We start from the raw sequence: 18,273 nt of genomic DNA, 5'->3' as shown, positions 1-18,273 counted from the left end.
AAAAAAGCAAATAATAAACTTTGTCAAAGTCCCTAGAAACAATAATGAAAATCCTTTTAATACACATGAAATAGCTAGCCCAATATAGACTACTCCCTCACCTCTCATCCCTTCTCTATTTGCTCTAGTATGAATTTTCAGCTGAGCCAAGCTTTCATGTTTATGATCAAAGCTATATTTTGCTGCATCACTGCAGTGGATCGGAGTTGACAGTATTGGGTGAAGACTGGTGTATGAGCTTCGTAGACATGTAGAGTATGGTGACAGATGTGACCATAGGTGTGCGCAGCCTATTGCATTAGGGTGTGCACCCCAAATCTCAAACACAAATGAATGCCGCCTGCTGTCGTAGAAAGGAGGCTCTGGTGGTGGGAGATAGTTGATTGGGAGCATATTACGTTACACCCTAAATACGGGTGTAACGTGTTCCTACTGTTGAACCTAGCCTTTAATATAATGGGGGCATTTTCACTGGCCACTGGCATCCCCAACCACCCACCTGGTGCTGTCCCTTGATAATGCTAATGCACATGGGGTGATTAGGGTGTGCCCAGACACACCTGGCACACCCTGTGCGCACGCCTATGGCTGTGACATATGGCACATCTGTTCCAATGCCATTGGTGTTCAAGTACCCCCTTCCTCTGATTTAAGGCTTTTGCAGCTGCCTAGAGTTTCATATTTTAATCATATTATTACTTCTTTTTAATACAAAAGAGAGTAATAATATTCTGTAAAATGAGAATTGTTTGGTACATATGTTTTGAAAAAGACAGCTAAGTTAGCAGTCCAGTGTTTGCCATATTGCTCATTGTAATGTGATTATAGATCACAAATCCTGGGCTGACAGGTATGCAAATGGTACAATTAGTCACACTTAACAGAAGGTGCACATTTCCATAAAGGTTTTACAAAAATGTCAATATAATTTTAGAATTCATGAACAACAAACACCCTGCTGACTGTCTCATTCCCTTTAAATTATTTTAGCAATTTGTAACCAGTAATGGTAGTGAATATAAATTAGGCATTGTAGGTTGATAGAATACATTTGTAATAAAATACACTTCTTATAAACATTTTTGCAGACACCTCTATTGTCTGAGCTGCATTAGGATGTTTAATTTCACTTGAATGGACTTAAAACAAGAAAGATGTACACACAGATTACAATCTGATTGTTGGATTTCTGTACTAATCCCTGCAGTTTTACCAACAACTATATATAGGGGCCTAAAAATACAATTGAATGAATGTCTAGTCAGGCAGGCTATCACACTGCATAGATGTTAAATTGATGAGTGCAATGGTTAGTGTGTGTAGTCAGTTTAAGTTTGCATAAAAACTGAAATGTTAGAGCCAATGCTAGGGGTTGTAATATACACTGCTCCAAAAAAAATTTAAGGAACACTTTTGAATCAGAACTCCTGGGATATTGATCTGGTCAGTTAAGTAGCAGAGGGGGAGGGGTGTATACAGAGGGGGTTGTTAATCAGATTCAGCTGCTTTGCTGTTAATTGAAATTAACAACAGGTACACTAGATGGGCAACAATGAGACGACCTCCAAAACAGGAATGTTTTTTTCAGGTGGAGGTGTCTGACTGTTTTTCACTAGTTTTGCATTTGGCTAGGGTCAGTGTCACTACTGGTAGCACGAGGCGATACTTGGACCCTATAAAGGTTGCACAGGCAGTCCAACTCCTCCAGGATGGTACATCAGTACGTGGCATTGCCAGAAGGTTTGCCGTGTCCCCCAGCACAGTCTCAAGAGCATGGAGGAGATTCCAGGAGACAGGCAGTTACTCTAGGAGAGCTGGACAGAGCCGTAGAAGGTCCTTAACCCATCAGCAGGACCGATATCTGCTCCTTTGTGCAAGGAGCAACAGGATGAGCACTGCCAGAGCCCTACAAAATTACCACCAGCAGGCCACTGGTGTGAATGTCTCTGACCAAACAATCAGAAACAGACTTCATGGGGGTGGCCTGAGGGCCCGACGTCCTCTAGTGTGCTCTGTGCTCACTGCCGGACACTGTGGAGCTCGATTGGCATTTTCCATTGAACACCAGAATTGGCAGGTCCGCCACTGGTGCCCCATGCTTTTCACAGATGAGAGCAGGTTCACTCTGAGCTAATGTGACAGACGTGAAAGGGTCTGGAGAAGCCGCAGAAAACGTTATGCTGCCTGTAACATCGTTCAGCATGACCGGTTTGGTGGTGGGTCAGTGATGGTCTGGGGAGGCATATCCATGGAGGGACACACAGACGTCTACAGGCTACACAATGGCACCCTGACTGCTATTAGATATCATGATTGAAATCCTTGCACCCATTGTCAGACCCCACGCTGGTGTAGTGGGTCCTGGGTTCCTCCTGGTGCACGACAATGCCCGACCTCATGTGGCGAGAGCATGCAGCCAGTTCCTGGAGGATGAAGAAATTGATACCATTGAATGTCCCCCACGCTCACCTGACCTAAATCCAAGAGAACACCTCTGGGACATTATGTTTTGGTCCATCTGGTGCCGCCAGGTTGCACCTCAGTCTGTTCAGGAGCTCAGTGATGCTCTGGTCCAGATCTGGGAGGAAATACCCCAGGACACCATCCATCGTCTCATTAGAAACCATGCCCTGATGTCATCAGGCATGCATACAAGCACTTGGGGGCCATACAAACTACTGAGGACCATTTTGAGTTGTTTGCAATGAAATTTCAGCTAAATGGACTAGCTTGCTGCATAATTTTTTCACTTTGATTTTTGGGGTGTCTTTGAATTCAGCCCTCTGTAGGTGGATAATTTTCATTTCCATCAAATGATGTGCCATCCTTTCATTCTTAACACATTACCCAGTCCATATCTGTATAGATATCCAGCATGAGATTTTTGCCCGTTGAGATCTGATATGTTTTCAAAGTGTTCCTTTAATTTTTTTTGAGCAGTGTATCTCCATGGCTCCATTAGCAATTTCCTCATGTAAGAATGCCATGGCAACATATTTACACTAAACTGTATGTGACTATTCAAAGCAAGTCAGCAATGCATGCTGGGAAGTTTCCAAGGCGATGAACACGACTCTTGGAATTGCTTTATTATTAATATTTTTATTTGTGGCAAGGTAAAGAAGGCCGTATACAATGAGACTAAGGCTCCTAAGCTAATACGGGCGTCTTTATGGGTATGCATTTAGGTTGACAGTTATGTCACCTTGGGGTTGATTTACTAAAACTAAGGAGTGCAAAATCTGCTGCTGTGCATGGTAGCCAATCAGCTTTTAACTTTAGCTTGTTCGATTAAGCTGGAAGCTGATTGGTGTCTATGCAGAGCTGCACCATATTTTGCACTCCCCAGTTTTAGTAAATCAACCCCTTATGTGTTCTTAGCCATGTGAAGATTTCTACAATGCAGCTAAGCACACAGGGGGCCAGATCCACAAAGAAGTTACGCTGGCGTATCTATTAATACACCGCATAACTTCTAGGATGCTCCGGCGTATCTTTTTTCTGTATTCAGAAAACAAGATACGCCAAAATTTTGCTAAGATCCGACTGGCGTAAGCCTCTTACGTCGTCGTATCTTAGTTGCATATTTACGCTGGCCGCTAGGTGGCGCTTCCGTAGATTTACGTAAGGAATATGCAAATTAGGTAGATACGCCGATTCACAAACGTACGTCCGCCCGGCGCATTTTTTTACGTCGTTTATGTAAGGCTTTTTCCGGCGTAAAGTTACCCCTGCTATATGAGGCGTACGCAATGTTAAGTATGGACGTCGGGCCACCGTCAAATTTTTTACGTTTTACGTCGTTTGCGTAAGTCGTTCGCGAATAGGGCTGTGCGTAAGTTACGTTCACGTCTAAAGCATTGACGATTTGCGGCGTAATTTGGAGCATGCGCACTGGGATTTTTTCACGGACGGGGCATGCGTCGTTCGTAAAAACGTCAAATACGTTAGTTAGCATAGAACACGCCCCCAACCAGCCTCTTTTGAATTAGGCGGGCTTACACCGCCCGATACGCCGCCGTAACTAAAGGCGTAACTTCTTTGTGAATACAGTACTCGCCTTTCTAAGTTACGGCGGCGTAGCGTTTCTGAGATACGCTACGCCCGCCTAAAGATAGGCGCATGTACGTGGATCTGGCCCAGGGTGTGTAAGATTGTGTTCAGCCCAGAGAGCTGCACACTTGCTGTACCCAGTCATAGCTAAAGGAGACAAGGTTTGTTTATCTTCTTCCAAGGCTTATAATTGGGTAGAGGAATGTGTACTAATCCTCTACACACTTTGAGCAGAGCTTCATTATCCACACTTTGAGCAGAGCTTCATTCTCCAAGCACCGAGCCAAGGTCCCCCATTGTAGTCAATCAAAGGAGATTTCTGAGTGTTTTCTGCTTTAAATAGGAACTTGGAGAATTAATACATTTCTGATGGTTTGATTGATTTTTATACTGAAATGCTTTAATATGCTGGCTTTCTGATTGTATGTTACCAGATAACACCCCTCCTGCTGTCGTGCCAGCAGAACCTGGTAAAGGAGGTGAGAACAAAGTGAATCAGCCTTCTTGGATGTCCATGGCAAAACAGAAACAGCTCAGCTTTAAGGATGAACACCCCATCTGCAAACAAAGGACTGCAAACCAAGAGGCTGACAAACAGAATAAAGAAAGGACCGAGGTGATTTCCTTACCATTCATTCTGCATTGAGCAATGGAACCCTAACCGTTGGGTGAAAACTGTTGTTTGGGTCTCTGTGTGAAAGATATTTCCTTATTCATCACAGCTTAGCCTTTATTATAGACACAGGAATGCTAGGAAAAGTTTCAATCATTTAAGAGAAATTCCCCTGTCAGTAAACTTCTGAAGGGTAGTGAGTTGACTGTCCGGTAAACTGCGTTTAACACTTATTGTATATCATTTCTCTTTGAATCAATTTGTTGAATATCTCATGTCATGCACTCGCGTAGGAAAAGTGTCAGGCCTCGTACACACGGCCGAGGAACTCGACGTGCCAAACACATCGAGTTCCTCGGCGAGTTCAGCCCTGAAGCCGCCGAGGAGCTCGGCGGGCCGAGTTCTCCCATAGAACAACGAGAAAATAGAGAACATGTTCTCTATTTTCTCGACGAGTTCCTCGGCGGCTCCATCGGGCCGAAAGTGTACACACGACACTCGCTGAATTCTGCCGAGAAACTCTGTCGTGTGTACGAGGCCTCAGGGGTCCTGCAGCCTCATAGGAAAGCCAGAGGAGAATGAAAACTCCTCTTACAAGCTTTAACCAGACACTGATAGAAGTCATAAGGCTGCTATATACTGCAGATGAGAAGAGGAATTTAGCAGTTTATATTTAGGAAAATAATTGCATTTCCATGTTCTGTGGGAGACCAGATACACGCAGGGATAAGCAATTAGCGGACCTCCAGATGTTGCCAAACTACAAGTCCCATGAGGCATAGCGAGACTCTGACAGCATCAAGCATGACACCCAGAGGCAGAGGCATGATGGGACTTGTAGTTTGGCAACAGCTGGAGGTCCGCTAATTGCTTATCCCTGAGATACAGTATAGTGAATGCAGGGTCCTGGGTTTAGTAACACTTAAAGACTGGTACACACAATGAGAATATCATCCTTTTTTTTTGCATGCTAATCTCATTGTGAAAACGAATAGGTTCCTAGAGTTACGAAAATTCTCGTTAGACAAAATACAACTTTCTGTGATGATGTAATGTATTGTAATGTTTTGTAATGTATTATTTTGTATTTGAGCATGCACGGTCTTGGTCACTCAATTTTTTACAGACGAATATTGTATTGATTAAGCGAAAAACTTTTATTCTGCTACTTTACAAGAAAAATGTCCTTGTTTGTCCATTCGCATAATTTCAGATAAATGGTCCTGATCGTCTCTCAAAAGCTAACGATCAGAGTATCAGACGATATAATGTTAGGTGTAATGGCGCTAAAACACTAAAAAACTTAAAAAGACTTTAAAACAATAATCTCATCACTAGGCCCATTAATAAATAAGGAAATGTGTAAGTAGTAGATCCTCCAATATATGTGAATAAATGTGTTCCACTCTGGGTAAAATCCTGGAATACCATCCGTCATTCACAAAAATGTGGAGGGTATTTATAGTGGTAAATAATAATACGTAACCAATAATGCGTGAACAACTGTGCCAAAACACTGCACAATGTTGCAACAATGTAATCAAAAGTGGATAGTGAAAACAAATCCAATAATATTATAACACCAAAACCACTAATCTAATTAAAGTGCAGCGTGCAATGATTAAAGTGCAAAAATATTAGTTTAAGTGATCCATAATACAAATAGATGACATGCAAACTGCAGCATGAAAATAAATAAATGTCCAGTGAGGTAATAAAATATTACCAATGTCTCTAATAGTCCACCAATTGAAGTAGGAGTAGAGACAAAGTGACAATGATAAAGTGTTCCAGTGCATAGAATAATAAAAATACAAATTCATGGATGAATGTTCAGTGAAAAAATTGTGCTCCAAATCACAGGTCCTTATATCAACAGCGTTCAGTGATCAAATGCTGGATATGCATGCATGTTAAAACTTCCACCATCAGGCTTCCCAGAAGTGTCGGACAGACTAGGTGTTCCAGCCCCTTACCTCAAAGCGGCTTGTAATCAAGCCTAAATAGATATCTCCCAGGCAGTCTGCTGTTCATCAAACACCTCAAATCCACGATTCAAACACGGCTGCTTGAAGTCTCTCAGAGGGAATACAAAGCAAGGGGAGCCTCCATAGTGCAGTATTATTAAAACATTTATTGAAAAAAACAAGTAAACACTCACAGTAAGGTAATGAAAAAGTCGGCGTGTACAATCTAAGTGTCAACCCGCTTTGCGGCCGCGAGCGGGTGACGTCACCAGCAGCTCCTCCACGTCCTCACGCATATCGCAACTGTTACACGTTGCTTACTCATAGGATGGAGAGCGGCTGGCACGGAGGTGACTTATATAGCGCCAAATGGCGTCCTAATAATTCCAAGCTTGAACAGTTTAATACTTAAATTCTGATGTGCAGTGCAGGTACTTCTGAAATGTTTAATACAGTTAAGCAGGATTAAAAATAGAAAAATAAAAAATGCATAATAATAGAGACACGCTCAGAGTGCTCCCTCTGGTGGTCAATATACGATAATGTGACATACAATCAACAAAGACAGAGGGTGTATAGACACCTTTTGATTAGGCTGGAGATTAGCAATTCACATATGTAGCATCTACTGAAGACAATAAAAGAGAGGAATAGTGGGTATAAACAATCAATCCAAATAACCCCAGGAGCATTTTAACCAATCCGATCCAAGTCAGTCAGAGCAATGACCACATAACATAGTCACTGAAATTTATGCTTGTAGACCAACATATCAGCGCAATGAAAAGGATAAATATACTCATATAGAGAATAAAAGCCAGATATTACAAACGTAAAAATGGGGTTCAGGGTCATGTACTGCCAAATTAAATAGCAATTACTTCATTAAAATCATTAGAATCATTAAAAACGTTAAAATGTTAAAAAGGGTCTAAAAAGCAGCAGCCGCTCTCCATCCTATGAGTAAGCAACGTGTAACAGTTGCGATACGCGTGAGGACGTGGAGGAGCTGCTGGTGACGTCACCCGCTCGCGGCCGCAAAGCGGGTTGACACTTAGATTGTACACGCCGACTTTTTCATTACCTTACTGTGAGTGTTTACTTGTTTTTTTCAATAAATGTTTTAATAATACTGCACTATGGAGGCTCCCCTTGCTTTGTATTCCCTCTGAGAGACTTCAAGCAGCCGTGTTTGAATCGTGGATTTGAGGTGTTTGATGAACAGCAGACTGCCTGGGAGATATCTATTTAGGCTTGATTACAAGCCGCTTTGAGGTAAGGGGCTGGAACACCTAGTCTGTCCGACACTTCTGGGAAGCCTGATGGTGGAAGTTTTAACATGCATGCATATCCAGCATTTGATCACTGAACGCTGTTGATATAAGGACCTGTGATTTGGAGCACAATTTTTTCACTGAACATTCATCCATGAATTTGTATTTTTATTATTCTATGCACTGGAACACTTTATCATTGTCACTTTGTCTCTACTCCTACTTCAATTGGTGGACTATTAGAGACATTGGTAATATTTTATTACCTCACTGGACATTTATTTATTTTCATGCTGCAGTTTGCATGTCATCTATTTGTATTATGGATCACTTAAACTAATATTTTTGCACTTTAATCATTGCACGCTGCACTTTAATTAGATTAGTGGTTTTGGTGTTATAATATTATTGGATTTGTTTTCACTATCCACTTTTGATTACATTGTTGCAACATTGTGCAGTGTTTTGGCACAGTTGTTCACGCATTATTGGTTACGTATTATTATTTACCACTATAAATACCCTCCACATTTTTGTGAATGACGGATGGTATTCCAGGATTTTACCCAGAGTGGAACACATTTATTCACATATATTGGAGGATCTACTACTTACACATTTCCTTATTTATTAATGGGCCTAGTGATGAGATTATTGTTTTAAAGTCTTTTTAAGTTTTTTAGTGTTTTAGCGCCATTACACCTAACATTATATTATCTGCTTTGAGTGTGTGAACACTTTTCGTCGTGGCTGCTATTTTTTAATTTTAGTTTTAGTTTTTTAATTTAAAACTATCCTTGATTAGGGTGACTTGCGCATTGGTTCCCCCCTCTTATCATATTTGTCTCTAGATCTACATTACCTGTGCAGCATATCATGGAGGTTTTTAGCTATCTTGAGGATAGAGAAATTAATTTAGAAAATATTTTTGAGAAACCAGAAGAGAATCCAATTGGGAATATTGAACATTCTTTCAGAAAAATGGGACATCTAATGGAGAAAAAGATCAATGCCTGGTGGGATATTGCTACCCACGAAAAGTATATTAAGGATAGATTGATCCCTAGGAGACTCAGGTGGGATGTACCCATCAATGATGGCCTAACAGATAAAGAAGCCACTGATGAGTGGTTTAAGTTTTTTAATGATAAAGGGCTTGAGTTATTAGGATTATTGATAAAAAGAAAACAGCGCAAAATCAGAGCAATAGACCGTACGCTACTTGAGATAAAAAATAATTTAAAGGGTAGCGAGGAAAAACCAGAATTTATAGCTCTGTCAAAACAACTTCAGCGCGACATGGAACAAAAAGATAAGGAGACAGTAGCTAGGAAAAAAAGAAAATACCAAAGGGACATGAAAGACTATGAAGACGACCTAGTATTCAAATGGCAAAATAAATTGGATGAATCTGGGACTGTCTCAAATAGAAGTACACCTGATCAGGATACAGGAGAGAATCCAAACATTATAAAAGAAACTAACCAGAAGGTTAAAACCGTGGAGATAAATCAAGGGACCAACACCCCGAACCAAAAACCCCAAAAAAATGGGAATAATGGTTGGAAACCCTTCTGGAAGAAGAATGGGCATAATCATAACGCCTATAATGCCCCAAGACCGTTCCAACATTTACCAAATAGGGGAAGATCACGGACACCCCCATGGAGAAATCAAGTACATCAAGATGGAAACTATTATGGAAACCAGAGACGGGAAGGAAACTATTACCAATATGATGACAGAAGAGGATATGATTACTCATATAATGTACCTGTTCAAAATTATTATGACCAGCTCAGAAGAGATGATGGGGGAGGAGGAAGAACTCCAAGACAGTATGAAAATAGGAGATCACCTAATCGGCATTTCTCCTATGGGAGAGAAAATAGAAATGCTTCCCCCCGGCGTTTTTTAGAGCAGAGACGCCAAGAATCCCCGAGGCGTCACCGAGAGAATGGGGTACAGAGATCCAGGAATTGGAGTCCAGAACCGAGATCATGGGAAATGAGGAAAGGAGATCCCAGGAATCAGGATATCCAGAAGAATCGGAACAGAGAGGAGAAAACGAGGAGAACACCACAAAGAACCCAGGAAAATCAATCTGGAAGGCACGGAAACCAAGGAGAGGATGCAGAGCGGGAAAGAAGAAGCAGAAGAAGATGAAACCAGTGGGAGAAGGAATTATCAACATCAGCGGAGTAGAACTTACCAAAGAGGAAATTAAAGTACTGGATAAAGGCCTAAAATATGCTCCAAAGAAGAACTTTAATAAATTCGATGCATATGTTGATATCAACAAATTTGCTAGGAACCTACATATCAAGAAGTATATGATGAACAAACCAGGAGATGGGACAACAAGAATAACTACTGAAGAGAATGACATTGTATATAGTAATCTAAGAAACAAATCGGTGTTCAATCCACCTATTAGTAATGATGGACACATTGAAGCGTTCAGGCGAATGGTACTGAAAGATCTACATGACCTTAAAATAAAGAAAATATCTGATCCAGGAGATTTTAAGAATGGGATACGCAAACTAGAAGAAAGGAAAGATGTGGTGGTTAGGCAAGCTGATAAGGGAGGGGCCATTGTCATTCAATCGAAAGCTGCCTATATGAAGGAAATTGAGCGCCAACTAAATGACACCACCACTTACCTAAAACTTCTAGGAAATCCCATTGTACGCTATAAGGAAGATCTAGCAAGCCTGGTCAAGAGGGGTACGAAAAAAGGACTTCTAAACAAAAAAGAAGCAAAATATCTACAACCAGTAGGATGTAAAATCCCAGTTCTATATACACTTCCTAAAATTCACAAGTCTAGAGAAGACCCACCGGGTAGGCCGATTGTTAATGGCATAAACTCCGTGGGTGCGAGAATAGGTGAATATATAGACTGGTTTCTACAACCCCTAGTGAAGAAAACGGAATCGTACCTGAGAGATACAAAACACCTGATCCAACTACTTGATACTATCTCTGTTGACGGAAGCTCTATTTATATGGCTACAGCCGATGTTTCATCTCTGTACACCATCATCAACCATGAAGAAGCAATCCAAGCCACGAATTGGGCGCTAAATGGTCTTAGTGATCTAAAAAACACACAAAAGAGTTTTTTACTGAAGTGCTTGGAATACAGTCTTGACCACAATTATTTTTGGTATTGTGATGATTATTTTAAACAAACTTGCGGGATAGCGATGGGAGCCAAGTATGCTCCCAGTGTGGCAAACCTGTATATGGCCGAATGGGAAGCTGAAGTTTTATATAATAGAAAACCACAACAACTACTTTTATACCGGCGTTTTATTGATGATATTTTAATTATTTGGTCAGGAGACAGGGAGAGCCTTTTAGATTTTGGTTTTTATTTGAATTCCAATGAAAAAAATATTAAACTAACCTGGGAGATTAGTGACGAGAAAATTAGCTTTCTGGATTTGGAAATTGCCAGAGAAGGGAGTAAGTTAGTAACTAAAACGCATTTCAAAACCGTGGACAGAAATAGCTACTTACCCTTGGATAGCTGTCACCACACTCCCTGGTTGGAGAACATTCCCAAGGGGCAGTTTTTAAGATTAAGGAGAAACTGCACAAAGACTGATGTATTTTTGGAACAAGCTGATTTTATTGGTAAAAGATTTATTGAAAAGGGTTATAAAGAAGACTATATTGAGAAAAAAATTAAAGATGTTGCCGCTCTAGACAGAGTTACACTTATCCAGGACTCCGTAAAGAACAATGCCTTTGCTGGAAAAGTACCACTGATAATGGACTATAGTGTCCAGCACAAACAATTGGAAGCAATTTGTAAAAAATATTGGCATATTGTGAAAGCGGATCGTCATTTGTCATCAGTCTTACCAGAAAAACCAATATTCACATACAGAAGGGCCCCTACTCTAAGGGATATAATAGCCAAGAATGTACTGGATCCTCCGGAAAAAAAGAGCTTCTCATTTTTTAATGAAAAAGGATATTATCCTTGTAAGAGATGTTTTACATGCAAACACACGAAAGAGAGTAAAAAGAAAAAGGAAGGCTTCAAATCCAGTGTCACAGGCAAAGAATATAAAATTAAAGATTTTATTTCCTGTGATACGGAAGGGGTAGTGTACCTCCTTGAATGTCCATGTAAAATACAGTATGTTGGCAGAACAAAAAGAAATCTATGGAAAAGACTACGTGAACATACTCAAAATATAAAAAATGGGTACCCCAAACATAGTTTGTCCCGCCATTATGAACGTTACCATAATAAAGACCCCTCCTCATTAATGGTATGGGGCATTGAGAAATATAAACCACACTGGAGAGGAGATAATAAAGTGCAAAAAATCAGCCAGGCAGAATCACGCTGGATACACGAACTATGCACTTTAACCCCTCATGGACACAATGTGGAATTCGACTTGAATTGCTTTATATCCAATTATTAGAATTTTTTCTCCTGCTTTTTAGACCCTTTTTAACATTTTAACGTTTTTAATGATTCTAATGATTTTAATGAAGTAATTGCTATTTAATTTGGCAGTACATGACCCTGAACCCCATTTTTACGTTTGTAATATCTGGCTTTTATTCTCTATATGAGTATATTTATCCTTTTCATTGCGCTGATATGTTGGTCTACAAGCATAAATTTCAGTGACTATGTTATGTGGTCATTGCTCTGACTGACTTGGATCGGATTGGTTAAAATGCTCCTGGGGTTATTTGGATTGATTGTTTATACCCACTATTCCTCTCTTTTATTGTCTTCAGTAGATGCTACATATGTGAATTGCTAATCTCCAGCCTAATCAAAAGGTGTCTATACACCCTCTGTCTTTGTTGATTGTATGTCACATTATCGTATATTGACCACCAGAGGGAGCACTCTGAGCGTGTCTCTATTATTATGCATTTTTTATTTTTCTATTTTTAATCCTGCTTAACTGTATTAAACATTTCAGAAGTACCTGCACTGCACATCAGAATTTAAGTATTAAACTGTTCAAGCTTGGAATTATTAGGACGCCATTTGGCGCTATATAAGTCACCTCCGTGCCAGCCGCTCTCCATCCTATGAGTAAGCAACGTGTAACAGTTGCGATACGCGTGAGGACGTGGAGGAGCTGCTGGTGACGTCACCCGCTCGCGGCCGCAAAGCGGGTTGACACTTAGATTGTACACGCCGACTTTTTCATTACCTTACTGTGAGTGTTTACTTGTTTTTTTCAATAAATGTTTTAATAATACTGCACTATGGAGGCTCCCCTTGCTTTGTATTCCCTCTGAGAGACTTCAAGCAGCCGTGTTTGAATCGTGGATTTGAGGTGTTTGATGAACAGCAGACTGCCTGGGAGATATCTATTTAGGCTTGATTACAAGCCGCTTTGAGGTAAGGGGCTGGAACACCTAGTCTGTCCGACACTTCTGGGAAGCCTGATGGTGGAAGTTTTAACATGCATGCATATCCAGCATTTGATCACTGAACGCTGTTGATATAAGGACCTGTGATTTGGAGCACAATTTTTTCACTGAACATTCATCCATGAATTTGTATTTTTATTATTCTATGCACTGGAACACTTTATCATTGTCACTTTGTCTCTACTCCTACTTCAATTGGTGGACTATTAGAGACATTGGTAATATTTTATTACCTCACTGGACATTTATTTATTTTCATGCTGCAGTTTGCATGTCATCTATTTGTATTATGGATCACTTAAACTAATATTTTTGCACTTTAATCATTGCACGCTGCACTTTAATTAGATTAGTGGTTTTGGTGTTATAATATTATTGGATTTGTTTTCACTATCCACTTTTGATTACATTGTTGCAACATTGTGCAGTGTTTTGGCACAGTTGTTCACGCATTATTGGTTACGTATTATTATTTACCACTATAAATACCCTCCACATTTTTGTGAATGACGGATGGTATTCCAGGATTTTACCCAGAGTGGAACACATTTATTCACATATATTGGAGGATCTACTACTTACACATTTCCTTATTTATTAATGGGCCTAGTGATGAGATTATTGTTTTAAAGTCTTTTTAAGTTTTTTAGTGTTTTAGCGCCATTACACCTAACATTATATTATCTGCTTTGAGTGTGTGAACACTTTTCGTCGTGGCTGCTATTTTTTAATTTTAGTTTTAGTTTTTTAATTTAAAACTATCCTTGATTAGGGTGACTTGCGCATTGGTTCCCCCCTCTTATCAGAGTATCAGACGATCGCTCCTAAAATGTTTGCTCCAATTCAAATATCTAGGCTTTAACTTGTCTTTCTTGAAAATGCTTTTAAATACTTCAGATCAGCGCTACAGCCGAAAGAGGGCTACAGCACGAATCTAATTTGCCCCTTCAGGGTGCGCGCGGCCCGCTCTGTGATCAGCGAGTCAATGTGACTCGGCTGATTACAGATCGGAGTAAGGGATCGATCCCGACCCCTTGCCACGTGATCAGCTGTCAGCCAATGACAGCTGATCATGTGATGTAAACAGAGCCGGTAATTGGCTTTTTTTTCTCCTCACGCTAATAGCGTGAGGAGAAAAAAAAATGGGGACATCGGTCCAGGGGCGGACTGACAACTCATGGGGCCCCCGGGCAATAGAAGATTATGGGGCCCCTCTGGCTTACAGATGGCCACCACGCCAGGAGGTAGTGCAGAGGCGGGCAGCTAAAATCTTGGGATATTCACATTAAAAGCATGTCATTTTCGGACATATCAGGGACAGATCTAAAAAAAACACAGATTTTTACATACTGTCCCTGGTTTTACTGAGCCTGGCAACCCGGATGGGGCCCCCTAGTGGCATGGGGCCCTCGGGCAGTGCCCGAGTGACTCAATGGTCAGTCCGCCCCTGCATCGGTCCCAATGAATGAGAGCAGCCGCCTGCTCATCTGTACCACCTGCTAGTGCATACCAGTGCTTCCTACAAGTGCCCACCAGCGCCACATATCAGTGCCTACAGTTCCGCCCACAGTGCCACCCATCAGTGCCCACAGTGCCACCCATCAGTGCCCACAGTGCCACCCATCAGTGCCTACAGTGCCACTCATCAGAGCCCACATTGCCACCTATTAGTGTCACCAATCAGTGTCACCTACCAGTGCCCATCAGTTTAACCTACCAGTGCCCATCAGTGCCACCTGTCAGTGCCCATCAGTGCCACCTTATCCGTGCCCATCAGTGCCGCCTTATCTGTCCCCATCAGTGCTGCCTTATCTGTGCCTATCAGTGTCGCCCTATCTGTGCCTATCAGTGTCCATCAGTGCAGACTATCAGTGCCCATCAGTGCAGACTATCAGTGCCCAACAGTGCCGCCTCATCAGCACATATGTTTGCAAAAAAAATTATAACAAACTATGAAACATGATTTTTTTTTTCTAAATGTTTCCATATTTTTTTGTTTGTTTAGCAAAAGATAAAAACCCCAGCGGTGATTAAATACCACCAAAAGAAAGCTCTATTTGTGTGAAAAAAATGATAAAAATGTCATATAGGTACAGTGTTGTATGACCGCACAATTGTCATTCAAAGTGCGTCAGCTCTGAAAGCTGAAAATTGGTCCGGGCAGGAGGGGGGTTTAAGTGCCCAGTAAGGAAGTGGTTAAACAACTCGTGTTAGTACAAAATGTTCTGTTTTTTTCTCCATTTAAGGTTAATTTAAAGCAACAAGTTGACCAAATCCAGAACAAAACTACAATCACAGCAGTTGCCGTTGTTCCCGAGGAAACAAAAACAGACACAAATGAGCCAAGACGGAGAGCAAACACGTTGCCGTATCCTGCTCCTGGTAAGATGGTAGCTGTTACTGGATGCGTCCTCCTTTCTTTTCATTCAGAGAACACATAAATATTCTGCTCGTTGGCAGACTCACAGTGCAGAGTGCTGAGATGATAGTGCATAGAGAAGTAACTCATAATGACCAATCAGATCTAACTTTTCATTCAGACAGAGAAGTCAGATCAATGTAGGATGGTGATGGCCATGGGTAATCACACTTTACACATTAGCATTTGCTTATTTAAAGGAGAAATCCAGCCAAAGCTCATTTGATTGTACTCTTCTTATGGATCACAGGAGTGCAGTTCGTTTTGCACTCCTGTGACCCGTTTTCAGCAGACAGCGGGCTGAAGACAGCGTGTCTTAGCCCCACCTCCCTGCTCACTGTATTTGATTGACAGCAGCAGAAACCAATATCGGCACAGCACTGGATCAGTATAGGTCTCAGGTAAGTTTGGGAAGGACACGTGCAAGTTGCCTTAATGCAGAGAATGCAACAGTTTATGTGAAAAACAGATGGTGTTGAAGGACTCCACCCTGGTTTAGGGACTGTTTCACACTTCTCATCAACCAGTTGTCCTCTCCGACCTGTTGGAAGAGGCTTGGATAAACTGCAAAATGTTACAAAACATATTCAGTTGAATGTGACTTCTACTAGCCATATGCAGTCATGGTAAGGACCCTTTCACACTGGGCGCAGGTGGTGCGCTGGTGGTATAGCGCCGATATGCCGATGTTTTTACCGCATTATTCGGCCGCTAGTGGTGCGTTTTAACCCCCGCTAGCGGCCGAAAAAGGGTTAAAGGGGTTGTAAAGGAAAAAAAAATGTTTCCCTAAATAGCTTCCTTTACCTTAGTGCAGTCCTCCTTCACTTACCTCATCCTTCCATTTTGCTTTTAAATGTCCTTATTTCTTCTGAGAAATCCTCACTTCCTGTTCTTCTGTCTGTAACTCCACACAGTAATGCAAGGCTTTCTCCCTGGTGTGGAGTGTTGTGCTCGCCCCCTCCCTTGGACTAAGGGAGAGTCAGGACGCTCTCTACATTGCAGATAAAGAAAGGAGCTGTGTGTTAGTGGGCGTCCTGACTCTCCTGTAGTACAAGGGAGAGGGGGCGCGCACGACACTCCACACCAGGGAGAAAGCCTCCCATTACTGTGTGTAGTTACAGACAGAAGAACAGGAAGTGAGGATTTCTCAGAAGAAATAAGGACATTTAAAAGCAAAATTGAAGGATGAGGTAAGTGAATGAGGACTGCACTGAGGTAAAGGAAGCTATTTAGGGAAAAAAATATTTCCTTTACAACCCCTTTAATACCGCCGGCAAGGCGCCTCTGCAGAGGTATTACCGCCGTTTCCCATTGCTTTCAATGGGAAGGAGCGGTAAACACACCACTCCTCTCACCACTCCAAAGATGCGGCTAGCAGGACTTTTGGAGCGGTCCTGATAGCGCACCTCTTCAGTTTGAAAGCCTTCAGGCTTTCACACTGAAGACTGCAGGGCAGGATTTTTTCAGTCGGTATTTAGGCGCTATTTTTAGTGCTAAACTGCCTGAAAAACGTGTCAGTGTGAAAGGGGCCTAATTGTGTTGAATAGAAATAGCTCTGTCTAATATGGATTGAGGTTTTTAGAGAATAAATACATGCAGCACATAAAACAGCTGTCGCTTTTCATTTCTATGTCCTTCACAGGTACACAGCTGTCCTTGCTAACAGAAAAAGAAGAAAAGGTTATATGCAAGCGCCCAACCCTTTCTGTGTCTGAGGAACCATCATGGATGGAGCTGGCTAAGAAGAAATCCCAGGCCTGGAGTGACATGCCGCAGATCATTAAATAGGAGAGCGCAGTGCTCTTTCTCCATTATTACACACAGTTGACTAGCTGCCAGCAGACCTTGTATAAGCACAAGTACAACTGATCAAGGAACCTCCGGGAGTTTTACCAATCAGTGCTGTTACTGAAGGTGTAAAGAATTTGTTAAATTATAGATCCATGAAGTGTAGGAGCTTCTATTTGTACATTTGTTTCTGAAGGTGTATGTTTAGAAAGTAAAAATGGTTTTACCTTGCCCTAAACTTTTTTTTAACATTGGACTCATTTTTTGGATTTTGCAAAAGATCATGTGTGGCTTTAGGCTGTTTTCCCTGCTGTGCATGAGAATGTCAATGTTACGTGTGTTCCCACTGCAATTTTTTTACACACTGCCCCTCTTCACTTTTCTGTGTTGTATTCCTGCCAGTACACAAACCACCCTGTGCTAGACTAGGGTATGCAGGACCCACCCAAAAACAAGTTTTAAATCTCACTCTTATTTAAAAAGAAAAATACATATAATACCTATACACTACATTACCAAAAGTATTGGGACGCCTGCTTTTACATGCACATGAACTTTAATGGCATCCCAGTCTTAGTCTGTAGGGTTCAATATTGAGTTGGCCCACCCTTAGCAGCTATAACAGCTTGGAAGGCTGTCCACAAGGTTTAGAAGTGTGTGTATGGAAATGTTTGACCATTTTTCTAGAAGCACATTTTAAAGGTCAGGCACTGATGTTGGACAAGAAGGCCT

The 18,273-nt window shown here is 41.4% G+C and overlaps 1 protein-coding gene across 2 annotated transcripts in view; it reads left to right on the top strand.

Moving 5' to 3' along the window:
• Positions 1–18,023, top strand: part of CRACDL (CRACD like) — a 108,265-nt gene extending 90,242 nt beyond the window's left edge. For both annotated transcript variants that reach the window (XM_040336340.1, XM_040336341.1), the window contains 3 exons: positions 4,488–4,669; positions 15,581–15,716; positions 17,396–18,023. In XM_040336340.1, coding sequence (XP_040192274.1) covers positions 4,488–4,669; positions 15,581–15,716; positions 17,396–17,541 — 464 coding nt within the window. In that variant the 3' untranslated portion in view covers positions 17,542–18,023. The remainder of the gene's footprint in view (positions 1–4,487; positions 4,670–15,580; positions 15,717–17,395) is intronic.
• The last annotated feature ends 250 nt before the right edge of the window (positions 18,024–18,273 follow it).

This window comes from Rana temporaria, chromosome 2 (assembly GCF_905171775.1).
Source record: "Rana temporaria chromosome 2, aRanTem1.1, whole genome shotgun sequence".
In the NCBI taxonomy this organism is placed as follows: domain Eukaryota; kingdom Metazoa; phylum Chordata; class Amphibia; order Anura; family Ranidae; genus Rana; species Rana temporaria.
This window is presented reverse-complemented; position numbering and strand designations above follow the sequence as displayed.